Below are 22,685 nucleotides of genomic sequence, written 5' to 3'. Positions count from 1 at the left end.
GCTAGAGCAGGCGAGCCCATCCATGTTGGCCAGATTTTATAGCATTTTTAATGGCACCTTCCTGTTAGTATGTGAGTTTTTTTCCTTTCCTTAAAGTAGAGCTTTACTCATAACTTGATAAAAAATAGTGTTCTTTAGCAAGGAACATACATCCCACATTATTAATTATGCTACTAAAATTAGTGTGTGCTGTAAATTGCCTCCATTGTTCCTACTTCTTGCCGGAGGCTGCCATTTTGCTGAAGCCCAGAACCCCTGATCAGCAGTCAATCTTTAGGCTGTCAGCAGATCGTCCTGTACATTTTCAGCACAGTGCCAAAAAATACAGAGCAACCGAGCATGTGCAGAGCATGGTGAGTCCGTGAATTACTGTATTGTAAACAGTATAGCCAATTATTTTTTATGTTTTACATATCTATGCCTGCAAAATGGGCCAGCTTCAAGTGATACAGCAGGACTTAATTTTGTGTCTCAAGTTCCACTTTATGTGAGTAGATTAAGGGTTTCCATTGGTCAAATATGGATTGTATGTGGGACAGTCATCTTTGGGGAAAATAGTTTCCGAATTATTAATGTTCTACTATAATCTGGGACTATGTTTTTAGGCAATACGCCCAAGATATCTATCTTGGGATCAACTTGTAAGGAAATGGAGAACAGTGAGTTAATAACGTGAAATATATCTTTAAAGTATCAAAAAAGTATCGGACATCTCCACATATTAATTATGAGTTCCCGTGTCCATATAACATGTTGTACAATTGATAAAGGGTGTAGTGTATGGTAAACTCTATGAATGATAAGTAATTGAGGCATCTTTTGAGATGGAGTTAAGGGGGTTAAAGGAATGTTTCCAAAGTTTACATCTATGTATTCACTGAGAGAGTGTCCAAGTCTCTTCTCCATTCTGCCTCAAAAGTGATGGCCAGACTAGGCTTACAAGCTGTAAGTAAAGTTTCATATATCTTGGCAATTAGGCCTTTCTGGTTTCTCCCACTTGAGCTATATTAGTAATTATTGGAAAGGAAGAGAAGAAAAGAGGAGTAGTACACATTTCTGTTTGTACTGGGTACCGCAACTGTAAATATAGAAGGAATGTCTGGGCAGGGAGAATTCCTTGTGTAGGTTTGAAAAGACTTAATATCGGTACCCTTAAACATTTATCACAAAGATGTCTACCTTGCCGCTTACCATTTTTTAAAGCCCGCAAGGTTAGTAAGTTCTGGTAAGGATATATTATCCAATATACTGTAGGCATGTTTTGAGAAAACCCTGTGAAGTTCGTAATCAACCTCCTAGCTGCCACTTTGTGGATCAGTGTCAAGGTTGGGGAAACCCTTCTGACATTTTGTTTGTTAAATATTTTGCAAATAGCAAACTTCCACTTAGTGCATTGAGGTGTTCATTTAGTGGGTGGAGAGTTGTCAGAGTTTTGTACCCCTAGGAAGGTTTAGTGGTAAAGGAAACATTTATTCAATGTCTATCAGCACTTCTTTGACATTTCTAGAGACGTACGATCTACACCTAGAAAGTGATAGCGGGGGTTCTTAATATATCTGCATGTAAAATCTTTTATTCATTGCCTGACCTTTTCTAGGCTTTCCCCACTGCCTGCAGAAGGCCCCACTTCACAGGGTGTATGCTTTGATCACAGTGCTCAAGTTAAAAAAAGAACATTTATCATTCAAATTTTATCTTTCAAGAATTACCAAGCTTGTCAATCAATGCATAAATACAATTTCTTATGAAGTTGGTCCTCTCTATCTCTCTCCTTTATTCCCTTTATACAAAACACGTAACTTCACAAAAAGAGGGGACAAATGTTCTTACAGCGGATTTTATACATACAGCATTATGGTGAAAGCAAAATCTGCCTGAACGTCAGGACTTGTTCATATTAAATGTGTTGTACACATTTTTCAGTGGAGGCAAAATAAATGATCATGAGAAGATCCAGTGGGTTCACAGTGTTTTGGAAATTCTGCTTGCTGCATTTTGGGTACATTACCTTGCAATTTGCTATTCAAGGCAGTTAAAATGGAGTCTTTAAAAATGCAGCATGCCTATAATGCATGCCAGTGTAGCATGTGATAGGCTAGTGTAACGCAGAGCCTGATGCCTAGGTCAGGAACTAAAGGTGGCTGGCGTATCTTCTGCCTATAGCATTACATACATTTTTGAAATTAATGTGCCACAGTTCCATTGACCTGATTGGGCGAGTTTGACAGGCGGCACCATTTATGAACTCGGCAAGCCTCATTAAATTTACTGTGGCTGTGGTTCTTTGCGTCCTGGCCATGGAATATTTAATGTGATTTGTTAAAATATGTACAGACCCCTCCAACTGTATTTTAGGATTTAGGTGTGCTGTCTAGGGTGGTAAAACAGTGGCTCAGATGCCTGTTTTTACTGTCATTTGGCTGCTATTGTAAAAGAGGCCTTAATACATACATTTTGGTTTGATTGAGCTCTCATTTCCTGGTCTCATATCTCTTGTTGGTCTGGAAGGTGTTGCAGTAACTTGCTGATTAGAAATAAATTATGAAACCTGTGATCTATGCTCAAGTATAATGTGGTGTAGCACAAAACTTCAAATATAAAAAGCAGTAGTATATAGAGCAAGTCAAACACACTGTTCACACAAGGATGGCAAAACCGGGCCTTGTGTGGGAATGTATCAAGGTCATAGCGTGCGCACAGGGTGTGCCGGTTGTGCATGGGCACACCCCAATCATCCCATGCTGTGCCGATTCCCCCTCCTTTCTGTCCTCTAACCGGCCTCTTCCTTTTCTGAATGAACACAGTGAGTGATCTGTACCGATTGCTCCTGTCTTCATTCTTAACTGAGGCATTGTAAACTATGTTTACTGCAGGCTGCAGGGAAAGGGACGGCGGAATCTCTGTCTTCAGTTTCATTCTCTATCTCAAAAGTTAGACATCAGAGGTCTGTTTAGACCCTTTATATTTCACCAAAGCCACATAACAGGGCTCCTAAAAATAAAAAAAAACAATATTATAAAAAATGATTTTAAAAAATTAAAAAATGATTTTAAAAAATCATAAAAAAATACTGACACCATCCACTACCTTACTGACACCAATGTTTGCTCTGCTCACACCATCCACTGCTTTACTGATTTACACGAATGTGTGTTTGTGCTCTGGGGTGCGCACCCTAATGTAATAGGCTGTGCACACCAATGATCAGGTTTAGGTGATTACTAATGTTAAGGTATTGCTGAGCAAATAGCTCAGTTGATCATGCAATGACCTATTCAGGAGAGAGGGTTCCAAACGGAAGTGGTATTTAGAGGGAGATAAGACGTCTTTGGTGTCCTGGGTACAAGTTTCCTTGAGCCACTGATCTTTCAATCTCTTCGGAAGGCTTTGTACATTATCATTTCACTGCAACTTATTACAATTCACTTTTGGTGGAAGGCCAATCTCTCAACTCTAGCATTCAGTCACCTAACCTCACCGCTAGGGATGAGCCGAACACCCCCCCAGTTTGGTTTGCATTAGAACATGCCCAAAATTTGAACAATGGGCGGCACAGTGGTGTAGTGGATAGCACTTTCACCTAGCAGTAAGAAGGGTCGCTGGTTCGAGTATGTATGAATGTGAGTTAGGGACCTTAGATTGTAAGCTCCTTGAGGGTAGGGACTGATGTGAATGTACAATGTATATGTAAAGCGCTGCATAAATTGACGGCGCTATATAAGTACCTGAAATAAATAAATAAAATAAAATAAAGGCTTATATGCAAGTTACTGCCATAAAAGTGTATTGGGACCCGGGTCCTGCCCCAGGGGACATGTATCAATGCAAAAAAAAGTTTTAAAACCAACGTTTTTTCAGGAGCAGTGATTTTAACAATGCTTAAATTGAAACAATAAAAATGAAATATTCCTTTAAATATCGTGCCTGGGGGGTATTCTTAGTATGCCTGTAAAGTAGCGCATCTTTCCCGTGTTTAGAACATTACCACAGCAAAATTACATTTCTAAAGGAAAAAAATCCTGTTTAAAACTGCTTGTGGCTGTAATGAATTGTTGGATCCCGGCAATATAGATAAAAATCATTGAAAATCGATTTTGGGGGGAACCCTACACCATTTTGTTAAAAATTTTGGCGCAGGGTTCCCCTTACTATCCATACCAGATCTAAAGGGCCTGGTATGGATTTTGGGGGGACCCCCACACATTTTTTTTTTTAATTTTGGTGTGGGGTTCCCCTTAATATTCATACCAGACCCAAAGGGCCTGGTAATTGACTGGGGGGGGACCCATGCCGTTTTTTCCAATGATTTTTATCTATATTGCCAGGATCCGACAATTCATTACAGCCGCGAGCAGTTTTAAATGACTTTTTTTTCCTTTAGAAATGTAGTTTTGCTGTGGTACTGTTCTAAACACGGGAAATACCCAAACTAAGGACACCCCACAGGCACGATATTTAAATGAATATTTTTTTTTTTTATTGTTTCACTTTAAGCATTATTAAAATCACTGCTCCTGAAAAAAACGGCCGTTTTAAAACTTTTCTGTGCTTTGATACATGTCCCCTGGGGCAGGACCCGAGTGCCCATACACTTTTTATGGCAGTAACTTGCATATAAGCCTTTAAAATGAACACTTTTGGTTTTTCATGTTAGTGTCCCATAGACTTTAACGGTGTTCCGTGGTTTTCAAATTTGTTCGGTGAACACCCAATGTTCGACTTGAACATCAGGCTCATCCCTACTACCCGCTTATTATAGTTTATAGCCCTTATAAGAATAGAAAAACAAACCCCTTAACGTCTTCAGATCCGCACTATAGCCAAATGACGGCTACAGCGCGGACCTACTTTGCCGGGAGGGCATCAATAGGCACGGTGTGATCAGCGAGTCTATGAGATCCCGACCCCTTACCACATGATCAGCTGTCAGCCAATGACAGCTGATCATGTGATGTAAACAGAGCTGGAAATCGGCTATCTTTTCTCCTCGCTGATAGCGTGAGGAGAAAAAAAAAGCCGATCGCCGTCTGCTGTCAGAGGGACATCGGTCCCGATAATGGAGAGCTGCCGCCAGCTCATCTGTGCCCACCTGCCAGTGCCACCTACCAGTGCACATCAGTGCCGCCTAACAGTGCCCACCAGCGCCGCCTACCATTGCCCATCAGCGCCACCTACCAGTGCCCACAGTGCCACCTACCAGTGCCCATAGTGCCACCTATCAGTGTCACCAATCAGTGCCTCATCAACAGTGCTGCCCATCAGTGTCATCTACCAGTGCCTATCAGTGTCACCTGCCAGTGCCCATCAGTGCCACCTATCAGTGCCACCTATCAGTGCCAATCAGTGCCATCTATCAGTGGTACCTATCAGTAACACCTATCAGTGCCATCTTATCAGTGGTCATCCGTGCTGCCTTTTCTGTGCCCATCAGTGCCGCCTTATCTGTCCCCATCAGTGCCACTTTATCTATGCTTATCAGGGCCCATCAGTGCAGCCTACCAGTGCCCACCAGTGCCGCCTCATCAGCGCATATCAATGAAGGAGAAAAATTACCTGTTTGCAAAATTTCATAACAAACTATAAAACATGATTTTTTTTCCCCAAAATTTCCATCATTTTTTGTTTGTTTAGCAAAAAATAAAACCCCCAGCTGTGATTAAATACCACCAAAAGGAAGCTCTATTTGTGTGAAAACAATTATAAAAATTTAATTTGGGTATAGTGTTGTATGACCGCGCAAAAACCTGAACCTGAAAATTGGTCTGGGCAGGAGGGGGGTTTAAGTGCCCAGTAAGCAAGCGGTTAACTAAATCCTAACTCAAATTAATCCCTGAAATAGAAAGAGTTACAAATAAATTATAATTAGCACACAAGGGCAGCTAATCTTTTACTTATTCAGAAGTGGTATGTTGGTGTGGTGTGTTGATTCCTCCTTTTTAGGCTGGGTTCACACCTATGCAAAATGGATGCGGGTTTCTCCGCATCCAATTCGTATGGTAGATGATTGTGACCGGCTCTCTATGGAGCCGGTTCATATATCTCCACTGCAGCTCTGGTGTGCATTTGCACAGGGGTCCTGTGCATCTTTTGGTCTGTTTCAGGTCCGAATTCAGCCCAAAAATTCAGGCTGAAATTGGACCTGAAATAGTGAACAGGACGAATCGGACCCCTGCTGTGAGCCGCATGCGGCAATAGTGTGAACCCAGCCTTATGCTTATATTTGGTGTGTGTGTAGCACTACCCCTGTAGGAACCGCTGAGTATAACAAGTTATTTTCCACAATAGTGCAGAGGCAGCCAAGCAAACAGCAACAGTTCACTCACTCCGGCTCAATAATCAGTCTAGGGGCTGTCTTTTTTTGATTTATTGCTGAAAACATGTAACTGGGGAGAACAATGGGGTATGGGATACTCCAAAACATCAAAGCACAGATTTTGCAGAGGATGCTTTCTCTGGGTAACAGCAACACAGTCTTTCACTCCCAGCTGTGGACCAATTGAATATTAAGCACAGAATTAGCAGAGGCACCTGTCCACTAGGTAGTAGCAAGTCTTTCACTCCCAGCTGTAGACCAGGAGAATGTTAGAGCATGAGTAGGACATGGAGGTAGACTGGAACAATCTAAGTTTCCTGCAGCTGGCTACCAGAAGACCAACCATCTGGGCACATCTCCCCTCAAGTTAGGAGCCCTGAACTCTAGAAATCTCTTTACAGGTTCAGGGGGAATCAATCAAGTGCCCAGACTGTAAAGCCAGAACAGATCAAAACAGCAGATCACAGCTTCTCTGGCTACAGAGGAAACTGCACTAAATGTACCTAGTAAGGATGAGATCCGGTGTGTTTGCACAGCCCACGTGCAGAGCCCGCCAGGAAGTCGGCAAGGCGCTGCGCTAATCACAGGCAGTGAGACATTTCCCAATCTCTGCAGCCGTGCATCGGGTAAATGTCTCACTGCCTGTGATTAGCGCAGCGCTGTGCCGACTTCCTGGCGAGCGCTGCACGTGGGCTGTGCGAACACGCCGGAGCTCAACCTTAGTACTTAGCACCCTTAGCCTAGAAGTATGCTACATCTGGTAATCCTGGACATATATAAATCCAGATGGGATTATTTTGTTGTACAACTTATTAGGATTACACCTGTGTGTGGAGTGTGCTATGGCCCTAGGTTGTGCAACAATCAGTGAGCATATGGCGAGGAGTACCTAGTATGCAAGGTTGTACAACTTGATGGTTTGTTTAAGGTTAAGGTCCAAAGTCTGGAATAATAATTTACAGCCAATTTGATTCGGGGGATGCAGGCTCCCCTTTTTTCAGAGCCAATATAAAAAGATATTATACAGTGATTTTAGTAATATACTGTACATGCCAGGGCATAAAAGCAAGAGTAAGGTGTTAAATGTATTATATGATTATGACTCAGTGTTGGAGTTACAAATAACACAGTAGACACTAAAACTTGAAAATGCAACAAATGTGAAGGATAATGAAGCAGAATCTACTGTATATGTCATTGTAGGTATAGAGGTTTCAAAAAACGTAAAAATAGGCAAGAGAGGTATGTTGCACTTAACTGAGAGGTGCAAGAAGTTCTCCTTGTCAAATGAATGCACAAGGTTTAACCCACCAGCCTCAATTAGCTTTGGTTACACTGGAAATTAAAAATTTTGTTGCTAAAGCAGAAAATTTTGTTTTGTTAGCGAATATTGTGATAACTGTAATTTTTTTTTTACAGGTAATAGGAACTCCAACAGAGGACACATGGCCTGGTGTATCTCAGCTTCCTAACTACAAGACTGGTAATGCAAATAACATTTACAGTAATTATTATGACTGCAAAACATAACATTGGGTCTATTTATAACAAGTTTGATATGTGAATCCCTTATGCCTTTGCACAACCATCACGAATGTGATCACGTATTGTGTATAACATGTTTATTTCCTATGATCATCAGCTTCATCTAGTGGTCATAATGTGGTGTTTCTTTATCTTACATCAGGGGACGCAGAGCACCAAAATAATGACTAGGGATGAGCTTCCTGTTCGAGTCGAACCCATGTTTGACTCGAACATAGTCTTTTCGCCCGTTCGCCGAATTGCGAATGATATGGGCCGTTCGCGCCAAATTTGTGTGTCGCGTCACGGCCCATAATTCACTGCGGCATCGCAGTGCATTGCTGGCTGATGATTGGCCAAGCATGCACTATGACCCGCATGCTTGGCCAATCACAGCGCCGTCAGTAGAGAGAGCTGTAATTGGCCAAAGCAAGGGTGGCTTTGGCCAATTATGGCTCAGGGGGTTTAGAACACGCCCCACACTATATAAGGCTGCCTGCACGGCGGCCCTGTGTAGTGTGTTCCAGCGTGCTTAGATAGACAGAGAGACAGTGTCATTTCATTTGAGTTAGTTAGATTAGGTAGGACAGTCAGTGAATTAGCTGCACTTACAGTGTATTGTGTATATATATATATGCATCCCAGGTGTTGTGTGTGTGTGTGTATATATATATATATATATATATATATATATATACACTGTATTCAGTTTAGGTAGATCCGTTCCTGTTATCTTCCTACTGACAGGCAAGCTTGTCTTGTTACAGTATTTACAGCTAACTGAAGAAAATTGCTGGTGTTCTTTTGATCCTATTAGTACCACAGTCAGGCAGCTAGACTATTTAGAGTTAGTGTAGTGCGTCCTCCTCACAGTGTTCAGTTAAAGCTACAAGTTAGTTTAGTGTGACCTCTGCACAGTGTTCTGCTAAAGCTACAAGTTAGGGTAGAGCGTCCTCCTCACAGTGTTCAGCTAAAGCTACAAGTTGGTGTAGTGCATCCTCCCCACAGTGTTCAGCTAAAACTACAAGTTAGTGTAGTGCGACCTCTGCACAGTGTTCAGCTAAAGCTACAAGTTAGTGTAGTGCGTCCTCCTCATAGTGTTCAGCTAAAACTACAAGTTAGTGTAGTGCGACCTCTGCACAGTGTTCAGCTAAAGCTACAAGTTAGGGTAGTGCATCCTCCTCACAGTGTTCAGCTAAAACTACAAGTTAGTGTAGTGCGACCTCTGCACAGTGTTCAGCTAAAGCTACAAGTTAGTGTAGTGCGACCGCTGCACAGTGTTCAGCTAAAGCTACAAGTTAGGGTAGTGCGTCCTCCTCACAGTGTTCAGCTAAAACTACAAGTTAGTGTAGCGCGACCTCTGCACAGTGTTCAGCTAAAGCTACAAGTTAGTGTAGTGCGCCCTCCTCACAGTGTTCAGCTAAAACTACAAGTTAGTGTAGCGCGACCTCTGCACAGTGTTCAGCTAAAGCTACAAGTTAGTGTAGTGCGTCCTCCTCACAGTGTTCAGCTAAAGCTACAAGTTAGTGTGGTGCGTCCTCTGAACAGTGTTCAGCTAAAACTACAAGTTAGTGTAGTGTGACCTCTGCACAGTGTTCAGCTAAAGCTACAAGTTAGTGTAGTGCATCCTCTGAACAGTGTTCAGCTAAAGCTAGAAGTTAGTGTAGTGCGTCCTCCTCACAGTGTTCAGCTAAAACTACAAGTTAGTTTTTTGCGAGCTCTGCACAGTGTTCACCTAAAGCTACCTGTAGAAGGTTGGTGGTGTTTTCCTGATCCTATCACTACCGCAGGCAGCTAAATAAGCTACAAGTTAGTTTTTTGCGAGCTCTGCACAGCGTTCACCTAAAGCTACCTGTAGAAGGTTGGTGGTGTTTTCCTGATCCTATCACTACCGCAGGCAGCTAAATAAGCTACAAGTTCGTGTTTTGCAAGCTTTGCACAGTGTTCAGCTAAAGCTACCTGTAGAAGGTTGGTGGTGTTCTCATACTACAGGCAGGCAGTTGATTTTGCTAGCTGCAGTATCAGCATATATATATATATATATATATATATATATATATATATATATATATATATATATATATATATATATATATCCCAGCTTAATGCAGCTATAGGCCATTAGTATGTCTGGAAGGCCAACAAGGAGAGGCAGACAGTCACAAGCCAATAAAAGAGGGCAAGCAGGCTCTGTGTCTAGAGGCAACTGTGCTGGTCGTGGAGACGGTGCATCCTCATCAGCACGTGGCCGTGGGACACGCTTGGCCTTTTTTTGGCAGCTGGCCATGTTGAGCCGCAACATGCGGAAGACTTGGTCGAGTGGATGACCAAGCCATCCTCATCCTCCTCATCCTCTCTCACCCATGCTCAGGGTACTTTGTCTGGCAAAGCAGCTGCCAAAGCGGCCTCTTCCCTCGGCTCAGTGGGAATCAGTGACTCCTTCCCTAGCCCCACAATGTCCTCCTGAGGAGTCCCTCGAACTGTTTGACCACAGTGTTGGGTACATGCTCCAGGAGGATGCCCAGCGTTTAGAAGGCTCTGATGATGATACTGAGCTAGATGAAGGCAGTAACGTGAGCACGGACAGAGGGGGTGCCCAAGAAGGACAGCAATCTGGCAGTCATGCTCCCCCTGCTGCAGCATACTGCCAGATTTTCTCCAGTGATGAGGGAAGGGATGATGAGGTCACTGACTCAACGTGGGTGTCTGATAGGAGAGAGGAGGAGGCACATCACCAACGAGGCAGGATGCCCTCCAGGGGCCAGCCTAAGGGCAGCACACTGACTGCATCACACCCCAAAGCTCCGAATGTGCAGGGCGATTCTGTCTCTGCGCTTTATTCCAAAAGTTCTTTGGTGTGGGCCTTTTTTGAGACGAGTGCATCAGATCGCACCGCTGCTATTTGCAACATATGTCTCAAGCGTATCTCGCGTGGCCAAAACATCTCCCGCTAGGGCACCACATGCTTGACCAGACATATGTTGACCTGCCATGCAGTTCGTTGGCAAGCGTATCTAAAAGACCCACACCAAAGAACAAAGAGGACCTCTCCTTGCTCCTCATCAGCTGAGATCTCCAACCCCACTATACCTTCAGGCCTCTCTGAGACTTGCACTGAGAGGAATGAAGGTGTAGAATTAGGTGTGTCACAGCCAAGTACTTGTGGGCAATCTGCTGTCGGTACACCAACGTCAGATTGTACCAGGCAAATTTCCCTGCCCCAGCTGCTGCACCGCCCAAGAAGTTTGCTCCCGGCCATCCACATGCCCAGCGGTTGAATGCTAGCTTGGCAAAATTGCTAGCACTTCAACTGCTGCTTTTTCAGTTGATAGACTCTGCCCCCTTCCGTGAATTTGTGGAATGTGCGGTTCCTCAGTGGCAGGTACCCAAACGCCACTTTTTCTCACGGAAGGCGATTCCGGCTCTCTACCGGCATGTGGAAGGCAATGTCCATGCCTCGCTGGACAGGGCAGTCAGCGGTAAGGTGCATATTACCGCTGACTCATGGTCCAGCAGGCATGGACAGGGACGTTACCTAAGTTTCACTGCACATTGGGTGACTCTGCTGGCAGCTGGGAAGGATGCAGGACAAGGTGCAGTAGTGTTGGAGGCTGTTCCACCACCACGCCTCCAAAATGCCACTACTAATGATTGTGACACACCTCTCTCCTCCACCCCCTCCTCTTCTTCTTCCTCCATGGCCTCTTCCTGTGCTTTGTCCTCAGAACCAGCGGTGCTCCGTAGCCGTTCAAGGGGCTAAGCAAGTATGCAGGCCAAAAGATGCCATGCGGTGCTTGAGCTGGTGTGTTTGGGGGACAGGAGCCACACTGGGGCAGAGGTTCTGTCAGCTCTGCATGGGCAGGTTCAGAGGTGGTTGACGCCACGCCAACTTAAGGCAGGAATGGTGGTTTGCGACAATGGCACCAGCCTCCTCTCTGCCCTCCAACAGGGACAAATGACCCATGTGCCCTGTTTGGCTCACGTCCTTAACTTGGTGGTGCAGCGGTTCTTGGGCAGGTACCCAGGCTTACAGGATGTCCTGAGGCAGGCCAGGAAAGTCTGTGTGCATTTCTGCCGGTCATATAATGCCAGTGCTCGGCTGGCAGACCTCCAAAAGGAGTTTAACCTGCCCAAGAACCGCCTAATCTGTGACATGTCCACCAGGTGGAACTCAACGTTGGCCATGCTGCAGCAGCTGCACATGCAGCAGAGGGCCATCAATGAGTACCTGTGCGACTATGGCACCAGGACAGGGTCAGGGGAGCTTGTTTTTTTTTTCCCCACGCCAGTGGGCCATGATCAGGGATGCATGCACTGTCCTGTCACCATTTGAGGAGGCCACGAGGATGGTGAGCAGTGACAGTGCATGCATCAGTGACACTGTCCCCCTTGTCCACCTGTTGGAGCACACGCTGCGTGGAATAATGGACAGGGCACTTGAGGCAGAACAGAGGCAGGAAGAGGAGGACTTCCTTAGCTCTCAAGGCCTACTTTATCCAGACAGTGTTCCTGCGTGCCTGCCAATCACATAGGAAGAGGAGGAGGAGGATTGTGTCAGTATGGAGGTGGAGCCTGGCACTCAGTATCAGCAGCAGTCTTTAAGGGATCAGTCCCAAGAAACACATGGACTTGTACGTGGCTGGGAGGAGGTGGCTACGGACCATGTTGTCCTTAGTGACCCAGAGGACTCCGAACCGAATGCCTCAGCGAACCTACGCTGCATGGCCTTCCTGATCCTGCAAAGCCTGCGTAAGGATCCTCGTATTCGTGGTATCATGGAGAAGGACCAATACTGGCTGGCAACCCTCCTTGATCCACGTTACAAGGGTAAGGTTGCGGACCTTATCTTGCCGTCGCAGAGGGAGCAGAGGATGAAACATCTTCGGGAGGCCTTGCAAAAAGATCTGTGCAACGTGTTCCCAGAGACTGGGAGGTTACAAACTCCTGTTTCTGGATAAACGTGTTGCTGAGGCTTCGGTCAGTCAAAGAAGGAGCGGTGGAGAAGGTGGCCGTCTGACCGATGCGTTCAGACAATTTTTTAGTCTGCAGCCCCAAGGTATGATCGGTTCCAGCAACCATCGCCAGCATCTGTTTTACATGGTGCAGGAATACCTAAGGGCAAGATCTGACTTGGACACCTTTCCCACCGAAAATCCTTTGGGTTACTGGGTCTTGGGGATGGATCACTGGCCAGAGCTTGCACAGTATGCAATTGAGCTACTGGCCTGTCCTGCATCCAGCGTTCTTTCAGAACGCACATTCAGTGCTGCTGGAGGCTTTGTAACCGATCACAGGGTGCGTCTGTCCACCGACTCGGTCGATCGACTGACCTTCATAAAAATGAATCAGTCTTGGATCACCACCAGCTACCAAGCACCTGATGCTGATGTAACCGAATAATTTTTTTTTAAATCTCAGATCCCTTCAAAGACTCCCTATGCTGATGCTGAGTGACTATCCTGAGTAATTATCCTCTTCCTCCTCAATGATCACACTGATAGCTTGTAAGAACATTTTTGGTTCTGGGCGCCGCCACCAGTGCCTAAGGCCCAATTTTTCAGCCCCTGTTTAACAGGGGCGTGTAATTACAATTTTTGATGCAATACTTTGCAGCAGGGCTCGTTTCTGCGTTCCAACTAGAGTATCTGTGAGAGGTTGCAGTGTTGTGGCACCAGCACTAGTGCCTAAGGCCTAATTTTTCAGCCCCTGTTTAACAGGGGCGTGTAATTACAATTTTTGATGCAATACTTTGCAGCAGGGCTCGTTTCTGCGTTCCAACTAGAGTATCTGTGAGGGGTTGCAGTGTTGTGGCACCAGCACTAGTGCCTAAGGCCTAATTTTTCAGCCCCTGTTTAACAGGGGCGTGTAATTACAATTTTTGATGCAATACTTTGCAGCAGGGCTCGTTTCTGCGTTCCAACTAGAGTATCTGTGAGGGGTTGCAGTGTTGTGGCACCAGCACCAGTGCCTAAGGCCCAATTTTTCAGCCCCTGTTCAACAGGGGCATGTAATTACAATTCTTGATCTAATATTTCACAGCAGGGCCCGTTTCTGCGCCCACCAAGAGCGAGTGAGGACTTACAGTGTTGTGGCACCAGCACCACCACCACTACCAAAGGCCCTATTTTTCTGCCCCTGTTCAACAGGGGCATGTAATTACAATTCTTGATCTAATATTTCACAGCAGGGCCCTGTGAGGGCTTACAGTGTTGTGGCCACAACAACACCTAAGGCCCAAATTTCTGCTGAGTATATAGGGCAGGCCCCTACTTTCAAACATCCAACTTACAAACGACTCCTACTTGCAAACGGAAGGAGACAACAGGAAGTGAGATGAAATCTACCCCTAGGAAGGGAAATTCTCTCCTGTAAGAGTTAATATGGGAAAAACATTTCTCCTTTCCACTGATGCTTTATCACCAATCCTTGTTTCACAAAAAACCCCACATTTTCAAAAAACATTTGTCATTGGGACAAAAAGTGAGGTATAATCTTCTGAAGAGGAGCACAGACAGCAAAACAAATGTCACAGGGGTGATAACCCTTCTCTATGTTTTCCAAAAAGCTTAAAATATATTTTTTTTGGCTGGAGCTAAACACATTAAAAATGTACCAGTTCAAAATTACAAACAGATTCTACTTAACAACAAACCTACAGTCCCTGTCTTGTTTGCACCACCTGTATACTGCTGTTCAGAGTACAGAGCCTGTATACTGCTGTTTCCTTTTTTAATTTGGGTACGGGGCTCCCTTTAATATCCATACAAGACCCAAAGGGCATGGTAATGGACTTGGGGGTACCCATGCCGTTTGTCTCAATGATTTTCATCCATATTGCCAGGACCCGCCATTACATTAAACCTGCAAGCAATTTTAAATGACTTTTTTCCTTTAAAAATTACATTTTGTGCAGGGACTGTTCTAAGCACGGGAAACACGCGCCACTTTACAGGCATACTATAGACACCCCCCAGGTACGATATTTAAAGGAATATTTCAATTTTTTTTTTTTTACTTTAAGCCTCATTAGAATCACTGCTCCCGAAAAAAAGGCAGTTTTTAAAAGTTTTTTTGCATTGATACATGTCCCCTGGGGCAGGACCCAGGTCCCCAAACCCTTTTTAGGACAATACCATGCAAATTAGCCTTTAAAATGAGCACTTTTGATTTTGAACGTTCGAGTCCCATAGACGTCAATGGGGTTCTAACGTTCGTGCAAATTTTCGGTCCGTTCGCAGGTTCTGGTGCGAACCGAACCGGGGGGTGTTCGGCTCATCCCTAATAATGACTATCTGGGTTATATGCTACCTTTAGGTGATTGGACACTGGCAACCAATAGTAAGAAGGTTCCTCCCATATAACCCCTCCCATACAGGAAGTACCTTTAGTTTTTTGCCAGTGTCTTGAAGGTGATGGTAAGGGCTGTGGAAGCTCTTCAAACTTTCTTCAAATAAAATGTCCCAGTGAGGATGTTATATCGGATCCATTCGGATGGCATAAAAATTTAAAGTGGATGGTACCCGAGCCTTGGTTCAAGAACAAGGTTTTGCTTGTAATGTGTCCGTTAAGGCGCTGGACCCTTGTTACATTGTATCCCTGGTCTTCACTTGCCCAAGGGAACCAGAAGGGTGCTTTACAGGTCCAGGGGTGTGGACCCAGTACAAAGGGGGACCCGGTCCTTGAAGGTCCTCAGTGGCGCTACCCGCCATGATGGGGGAAGATTGGGCCTGTATCAGGCCCTGCAGCGAGGACCGGTGAGTACTCCCTCTGAGAGGCCTAACAATATTTCTGTTGTTTCTAAACATGTAATGTCTGAGTATGCCCTGTGTCTCATTGCAAGCTGTTGTACCTGACGTTACAGAGGAAACTGACAGATGCAGCTTATGTGAGTGTCTCCTGCACGTGGGACGTGCGCGTGCTTTGGGAGCGCTCGCCGCGTGCGTGCACGGTGTTCATCTGCGTGCGCAGGTGATGGTTGCCGTACGTGTCGCGGCATGCCTGTGTATGCGCCACGCAGGAGAACATGGCCACGCGCGCTTCACTGGGCGGCGCAATAAGGGGAAGTCACGCACTTGCATATTCATTGCTGCTTGTCAGTTAAGCTCAACAGAAGCCTAGTGTGCGGTGGGACACAGAGGTCTGGGCGTAAATTTGGACATTTGCAACAGGTTGAAGGCTGGTAAGGCTGTGGTGGCGGCCACGGTGTACGTAGACCCAGCTATATAACTGAGAGGGAGTGCCTTTTTTTCCTCAAACTTGTAAGCAATGTCTTCCAGGAAACGAGGTACGGGGAGAAGGGCAAGTCCAGGGGTTAAAGGGACTCCTTCAAAAACAGGAGATAAACCTCCGGTTACTGCAGCATCAGTCAGCATCAGTCTCCCCTGAAAGACCTGCGGCATTTGGCCTGGCTGAGCCATTGCAGTTGTCAGGCGTAGTGGCCACTACCAATCTCCCTGCATCAGCCTATGTTACTAAGGATAATTTAGCATCAGTCCTTAGCTGGCCTTGAAGGCAAGATAGCAGGTATGATTGCTACAGTAACACAGGGAGGGAAGAAACGTCATAGATCTCCCTCCCCTGATTCTGGTCCCAGTGGTGAAACGCTAGGAAGCCATTAAAGACAAAGAGGAAGGAGAAGCTGAAGAGTCCTCGGCTGGGGATTCAGGTTCTGAAGAACCAATTTCAGCCTCTCAATCCCAAAAATTGTTTATCCAGTCCTTGGCTGAGATGGTGAGAGCAGGATTTAAATTACCTCCGGTGCAGGGACCAGGACCCTCCTGTTCTACATTAGGGTCCTTGCGTCCTCAAACTGGTTCCCAGGCGTTTCCTTTGCATCCTTTATTGGAACAGGTAATTTACGCTGACTGGGACCACCCGGACAGGACATACTTGCCTCCAAAAAGGTTTTATTTTTTATATCCTATGGAGGAAAAATTCAGGAAGAAGTGGGATACACCTTTGGTTGATGCTGCCATTTCTTCAGTGAATAAAAGTCTAACCTGTCCAGTGGATAATGCCCAGGGATTTAAGGATCCAGCAGATAAAAAACTGGAATCCTTACTAAAAGCTTCTTTTGCAGTAGCTGGGTCAGCAGTACAACCGGCAGTTGCGGCTATCGGTATTTGTCAGGCATTGAAGGGCCATTTTAAGAAATTGGTCAGGAATAGGGATGAGCCGAACACCCCCCTGTTCGGTTCGCACCAGAACATGCGAACAGGAAAAAAGTTTGTTCGAACACGCGAACACCGTTAAAGTCTATGGGACACGAACATGAATAATCAAAAGTGCTAATTCTAAAGGCTTATATGCAAGTTATTGTCATAAAAAGTGTTTGGGGACCTGGGTCCTGCCCCAGGGGACATGGATCAATGCAAAAAAAAGTTTTAAAAACGGCCGTTTTTTCAGGAGCAGTGATTTTAATAATGCTTAAAGTCAAACAATAAAAGTGTAATATCCCTTTAAATTTCGTAGCTGGGGGGTATGCCTGTAGTATGCCTGTAAAGGGGCGCATGTTTCCCGTGTTTAGAACAGTCTGACAGCAAAATGACATTTCGAAGGTAAAAACCCATTTAAAACTACTCGCGGCTATTGCATTGCCGACAATACACATAGAAGTTAATTGATAAAAACGGCATGGGAATTCCCCACAGGGGAACTCCGAACCAAAATTTAAAAAAAATAATGACGTGGGAGTCCCCCTAAATTCCATACCACGCCCTTCAGGTCTGGTATGGATATTAAGGGGAACCCCGGCCAAAATTAAAAACAAAAATGACGTGGGGTTCCCCCTAAATTCCATACCAGACCCTTCAGGTCTGGTATGGATTTTAAGGGAAACCCCGCGCCAAAAAAAAAAAAAAAAAAACGGCGTGTGGTCCCCCCAAAAATCCATACCAGACCCTTATCCGAGCACGCAACCCGGCAGGCCGCAGGAAAAGAGGGGGATGAGAGTGCGGCCCCCCCCTCCTGAACCGTACCAGGCCACATGCCCTCAACATTGGGAGGGTGCTTTGGGGTAGCCCCCCAAAACACCTTGTCCCCATGTTGATGAGGACAAGGGCCTCATCCCCACAACCCTGGCCGGTGGTTGTGGGGGTCTGCGGGCGGGGGGCTTATCGGAATCTGGAAGCCCCCTTTAACAAGGGGACCCCCAGATCCCGGCCCCCCCCCTGTGTGAAATGGTAAGGGGGTACTTACCCCTACCATTTCACTAAAAAACTGTCAAAAATGTTAAAAATGACAAGAGACAGTTTATGACAATTCCTTTATTTAAATGCTTTTTCTTTCTTCTATCTTCCTTCATCTTCTTCTTCTGGTTCTTCTGGCTCTTCTGGTTCTTCCTCCAGCGTTCTCATCCAGCATCTCCTCCGCGGTGTTTTCTATCTTCTTCTCCTCGGGCCGCTCCGCACCCATGGCATGGGGGGAGGCTCCCGCTCTTCTCTTCATCTTCTTCATCTTCTTCTCTTCTTCTTTTCTTCTCTTCTTCTCTTCTTCATTTTCTTCTCCGGGCCGCTCTGCACCCATGCTGGAATGGAGGGAGGCTCCCGCTGTGTGACGGCGTCTCCTCGTCTGACGGTTCTTAAATAACGGGGGCGGGGCCACCTGGTGACCCCGCCCCCTCTGATGCACAGTGACTTGACGGGACTTCCCTGTGACATCACGGGGAATGCCACAGGGAAGTCCCGTCATGTCCCGTGCGTCAGAGGGGGCGGGGTCACCGGGTGGCCCCCCCCCCCTTATTTAAGAACCGTCAGACGAGGAGACGCCGTCACACAGCGGGAGCCTCCCTCCATGCCAGCATGGATGTGGAGCGTCCCGGAGAAGAAAATGAAGAAGAGAAGAAGGAAGAAGAGAAGAAGATGAAGAAGAAGATGAAGAGAAGAGCGGGAGCCTCCCCCCATGCCATGGGTGCGGAGCGGCCCGAGAAGAAGAAGATAGAAGACGCCGCGGAGGAGATGCTGGACGAGAACGCCAGAGGAAGAACCAGAAGAGCCAGAAGAACCAGAAGAAGAAGATGAAGGAAGATAGAAGAAAGAAGAAGCATTTAAATAAAGGAATTGTCAAAAACTGTCTCTTGTCATTTTTAACATTTTTGACAGTTTTTTTGTGAAATGGTAGGGGTAAGTACCCCCTTACCATTTCACACGGGGGGCCGGGATCTGGGGGTCCCCTTGTTAAAGGGGGCTTCCAGATTCCGATAAGCCCCCCGCCCGCAGACCCCCACAACCACCAGCCAGGGTTGTGGTGATGAGGCCCTTGTCCTCATCAACATGGGGACAAGGTGTCGTCTAGGCTGGGGAGCAGTCCTGGAAGAGGCTTCCATCCAGGGTTTATGGTCTCAGACAGAGAAGACCTTGCCCATCAATCTGCTGGAAATTCGGGCAGCTCGCTTGGCTCTCCTATTTTGGACGTCCAGACTGCGGGGGTTTCCTGTCCGAATCCAGTCCGACAACTCCACGGTGGTGGCATACATCAACCACCAAGGGGGTACCCGGAGTTGGGCGGCCCAAAGAGAGGTAAATCACATATTAACTTGGGCAGAGAGACATGTGCCATTTCTGTCGGCAGTCTTTATTCCAGGGGTGGACAATTGGCAGGCAGATTACCTAAGCCGCCAGCAGCTGCTACCGGGGGAATGGTCTCTTCACCCCGAAGTTTTCCTTGAGATCTGCCAGCGCTGAGTGATGCCGGATGTGGATCTTCTGGCATCCAGATTCAATGCCAAGGTAGACAGGTTTGTATCCAGGACCAGGGATCCCCTCGCTGTCAGAACAGATGCATCGGTGGTTCCCTGGGACCGGTATTGTCTGATTTACGCTTTACCTCCGATCCAGTTGCTACCGCACCTGTTGCGCAGGATACAGGAAGAGCAGATTGCAGTAATCCTGGTGGCCCAGGAGGTCCTGGTATTCAGAGATTGTGAGGATGGCAGTGGAGGACCCGCTGTGTCTCCCATACCGTCCAGATCTGTTATCTCAAGGTCCCATATACCATCCTTCTTTACTGTCGCTGAATTTGATGGCATGGCTATTGCGACCAGGGTGCTGAAGGACCGTGGTATCAGAGGTTCAGCCTTATCTACTCTGATAAATGCTAGAAAGCCAGTTTCTAGAAATATTTACCATAGGGTTTGGAACAGATACATTTCCTGGTGCAAGAGAAAAGGATGGCATCCTCGCAAGTATGCGATTGGTAGGATCCTTGCCTTTCTTCAATCAGGGATTGATTTAAACTTATCTTTGGGAACCATTAAAGGGCAAATTTCAGCCTTATCAGTTTTTTTCCAGAGGTCAATTGCATCTCATTCTTTAGTGCGAACCTTCGTCAAGTTGATACTGCACTTAAAACTGCCGGTTAAGCCTCCCTTATGCCCCTGGGACTTGAACTTGGTGCTATCAGCCCTACAGGTTCAACCCTTTGAACCAATTAAGCATATTCCTTTAATTCTGTTGACCAGGAAATTGTTTTTTCTGATAGCCATAACTTCGGGTAGAAGGGTGTCTGAATTGGCTGCCCTTTCATGTAAAAAACCTTTTCTAATTTTACATTAGGACAAGGTGGTGATGCGGCCCTGTCCAGATTTTTTACCTAAGGTGGTTTCCAATTTTCACCTTGAATCAAGATATCATTTTGCCTTCCTTTTTTCCCAATCCTAAAACTAAGGAGGAAAAGTCACTTCACTCACTGGATGTGGTGAGAGCAGTTAAGATTTACTTAAGCATGCCAGCTCCTGTTCTGCCAGAGGGTCCTAAGAGAGGACAGGCAGCAACTAGTTCTACTATCTCTAGGTGGATTCGCCTATGTCTATGGCTCAGGTTTGCAAAGCGGCTGCTTGGTCTTCAGTTCATACGTTCACCAGGTTTTACCAACTGGACGTTAGATCTCGAGAGGAGACTATTTTTGGCCATAGCGTGCTGCGAGCTGCTTTAGAAGCCATGGAGGGGATTTAAGGATACTTTACCCTCCCCTCAAAATGCATTGCTTTAGGACATCCCAGATAGTCATTATTATGGTGCTCTGTGTCCCATGATGTACGATAAAGAAAAATTGATTTTTAAGACAGCTACCTTTAAAATCCTTTTCTTGGAGTACATCACAGGACACAGAGGTCCCTCCCTTCTTTTCTGGGGTCTTCATTGCTTGCTACAAAACTAAAGGTACTTCCTGTATGGGAGGGGTTATATGGGAGGAACCTTCTTACTATTGGTTGCCAGTGTTCAATCACCTAAAGGTAGCATATAACCCAGATAGTCATTATTATGGTGCTCTGTGTTCCGTGATGTACTCCAAGAAAAGGATTTTACAGGTAAGCTGTCTTAAAAATCCATTTTTTCCTGACTGAGGTAGAGATCAGCACATACAGATATGAGATGCCAAAGACATAGAATAAAGTCACCACAGCCTATCAATTACAGACCAAAACCAAATTGCTACAAAGTAGACTTTTGAGGTGTCCCTAGGATTACACAGGTACAATAAATTATAAAATAAGGAGGGGAATATACACCCCACACAGTGTATTCCTACAAAAATGTTAAAATAGAGACAGTACAACATTTAACATAATTAAGGCATAAAATTCTGCATAATCAACTCATCTCTTAACAGATATGTATCAAAGCATATTTGTATATGACAGGTAAACCTCCTAATATGGAGAACACACCCCTACTCAAGGGGATTCCAACAGTATAGTTTTCTTTGTTGTTGTCAACATTTCACAGTATAGTACAATGAATGCAATGTATACCTAATTATCATGAGAAAATAACCCACAATGATACATGTAAATGAACAATTACTTGTAAGTCAGATCAAACAGGATATAAATTGTATTAACGCAAAATAATTATACGCACAGTATAAAAACTGATTCATCTGGACACGACCACATGGAGTGACACCAAGTATAAAGCAACCTAGGGAATCAGGAGGCCTCAAGCTAATCCCACCACGTGCAAACGCAGGGAAACACCCAGACAAGACATCTAGGGAAAAAACAGAACTAGAAAGAACGCTCATAAGCTAGTTTTTCAAAATACAAGGTAACACACATATAGAATAATGTCGTAACAGACAAGAGATACCACAGGGGTGACGATAATGACAATTTCTCACTAAAGGCTTGTACACACTATAAGAAAATCAGGAGAACATTTTTGTCCAAAGAATTTTCGCACAATTTTCGTAGTGTGTACACAACTTTCAACGGCCAATTCTGAATTTTTATATGAAAATTCCCGAAGGGACAAACTCCAAAATTGTTCTCTTACGGGAACAGAATGAACGATTTTCATTTAATGTGTTCTGTTTTCACACAATTTTCGTACAAGAGAAATTAGAAAAGAAAGACCGTGCGTGATCGGAAACAATAAACAACAAAAAAAGCCTTTGTCTTACGAGAATTTTCGTACGAATCTTCGTTCATTGGTTCTGATTTGCTGTGAAACAATGAGGAAAATCAGACGATCGTTCGCACAATTTTCTTATAGTGTGTACGCCACTTAAGTCTGAAATGTTGAAGGCACACAATGTTAAATCAGATCAAGCCAAAGACATGGATACCAAATATACAAGACAGAAATCCCATTAAACTGTTTTTGTGCCACAGCTAGACTTAGGGGTTGATTTAATAAAGGCAAATTGACTGTGCACTTTGCAAGAACAGTTGCTCCAAAGCTTAGTAAATGAGGTGAAGTTTTTCTTTGCAAAGAATACCCAACCACATGCAAGGAAAATTAAAAAAAAAAAAAACGAATTTTTGCTTTAACATGATTGGATGATGGAAGTAAGCAGAGCTTTCCCTCATTTGGTTTTGGTCCTGACTGGAGTAGTTCAAGAAAATACC

At 45.2% G+C, this 22,685-nt stretch overlaps 1 protein-coding gene across 4 annotated transcripts in view; it reads left to right on the top strand.

The window, feature by feature from the left end:
- The window catches only part of CDK15 (cyclin dependent kinase 15), a 438,173-nt gene that overhangs the window by 216,334 nt on the left and 199,154 nt on the right, over positions 1-22,685 (top strand). For all 4 annotated transcript variants that reach the window (XM_073633297.1, XM_073633299.1, XM_073633298.1 and 1 more), the window contains one exon: positions 7,733-7,796. In XM_073633297.1, the coding sequence (XP_073489398.1) occupies positions 7,733-7,796 (64 nt within the window). The remainder of the gene's footprint in view (positions 1-7,732; positions 7,797-22,685) is intronic.

The sequence above is a fragment of the Aquarana catesbeiana genome, linkage group LG06, assembly GCF_042186555.1.
Source record: "Aquarana catesbeiana isolate 2022-GZ linkage group LG06, ASM4218655v1, whole genome shotgun sequence".
NCBI classification, from domain to species: Eukaryota; Metazoa; Chordata; class Amphibia; order Anura; family Ranidae; genus Aquarana; species Aquarana catesbeiana.
The sequence above is the reverse complement of the archived record's forward strand: the minus strand, read 5'-3'. Positions and strand labels throughout refer to the sequence as shown.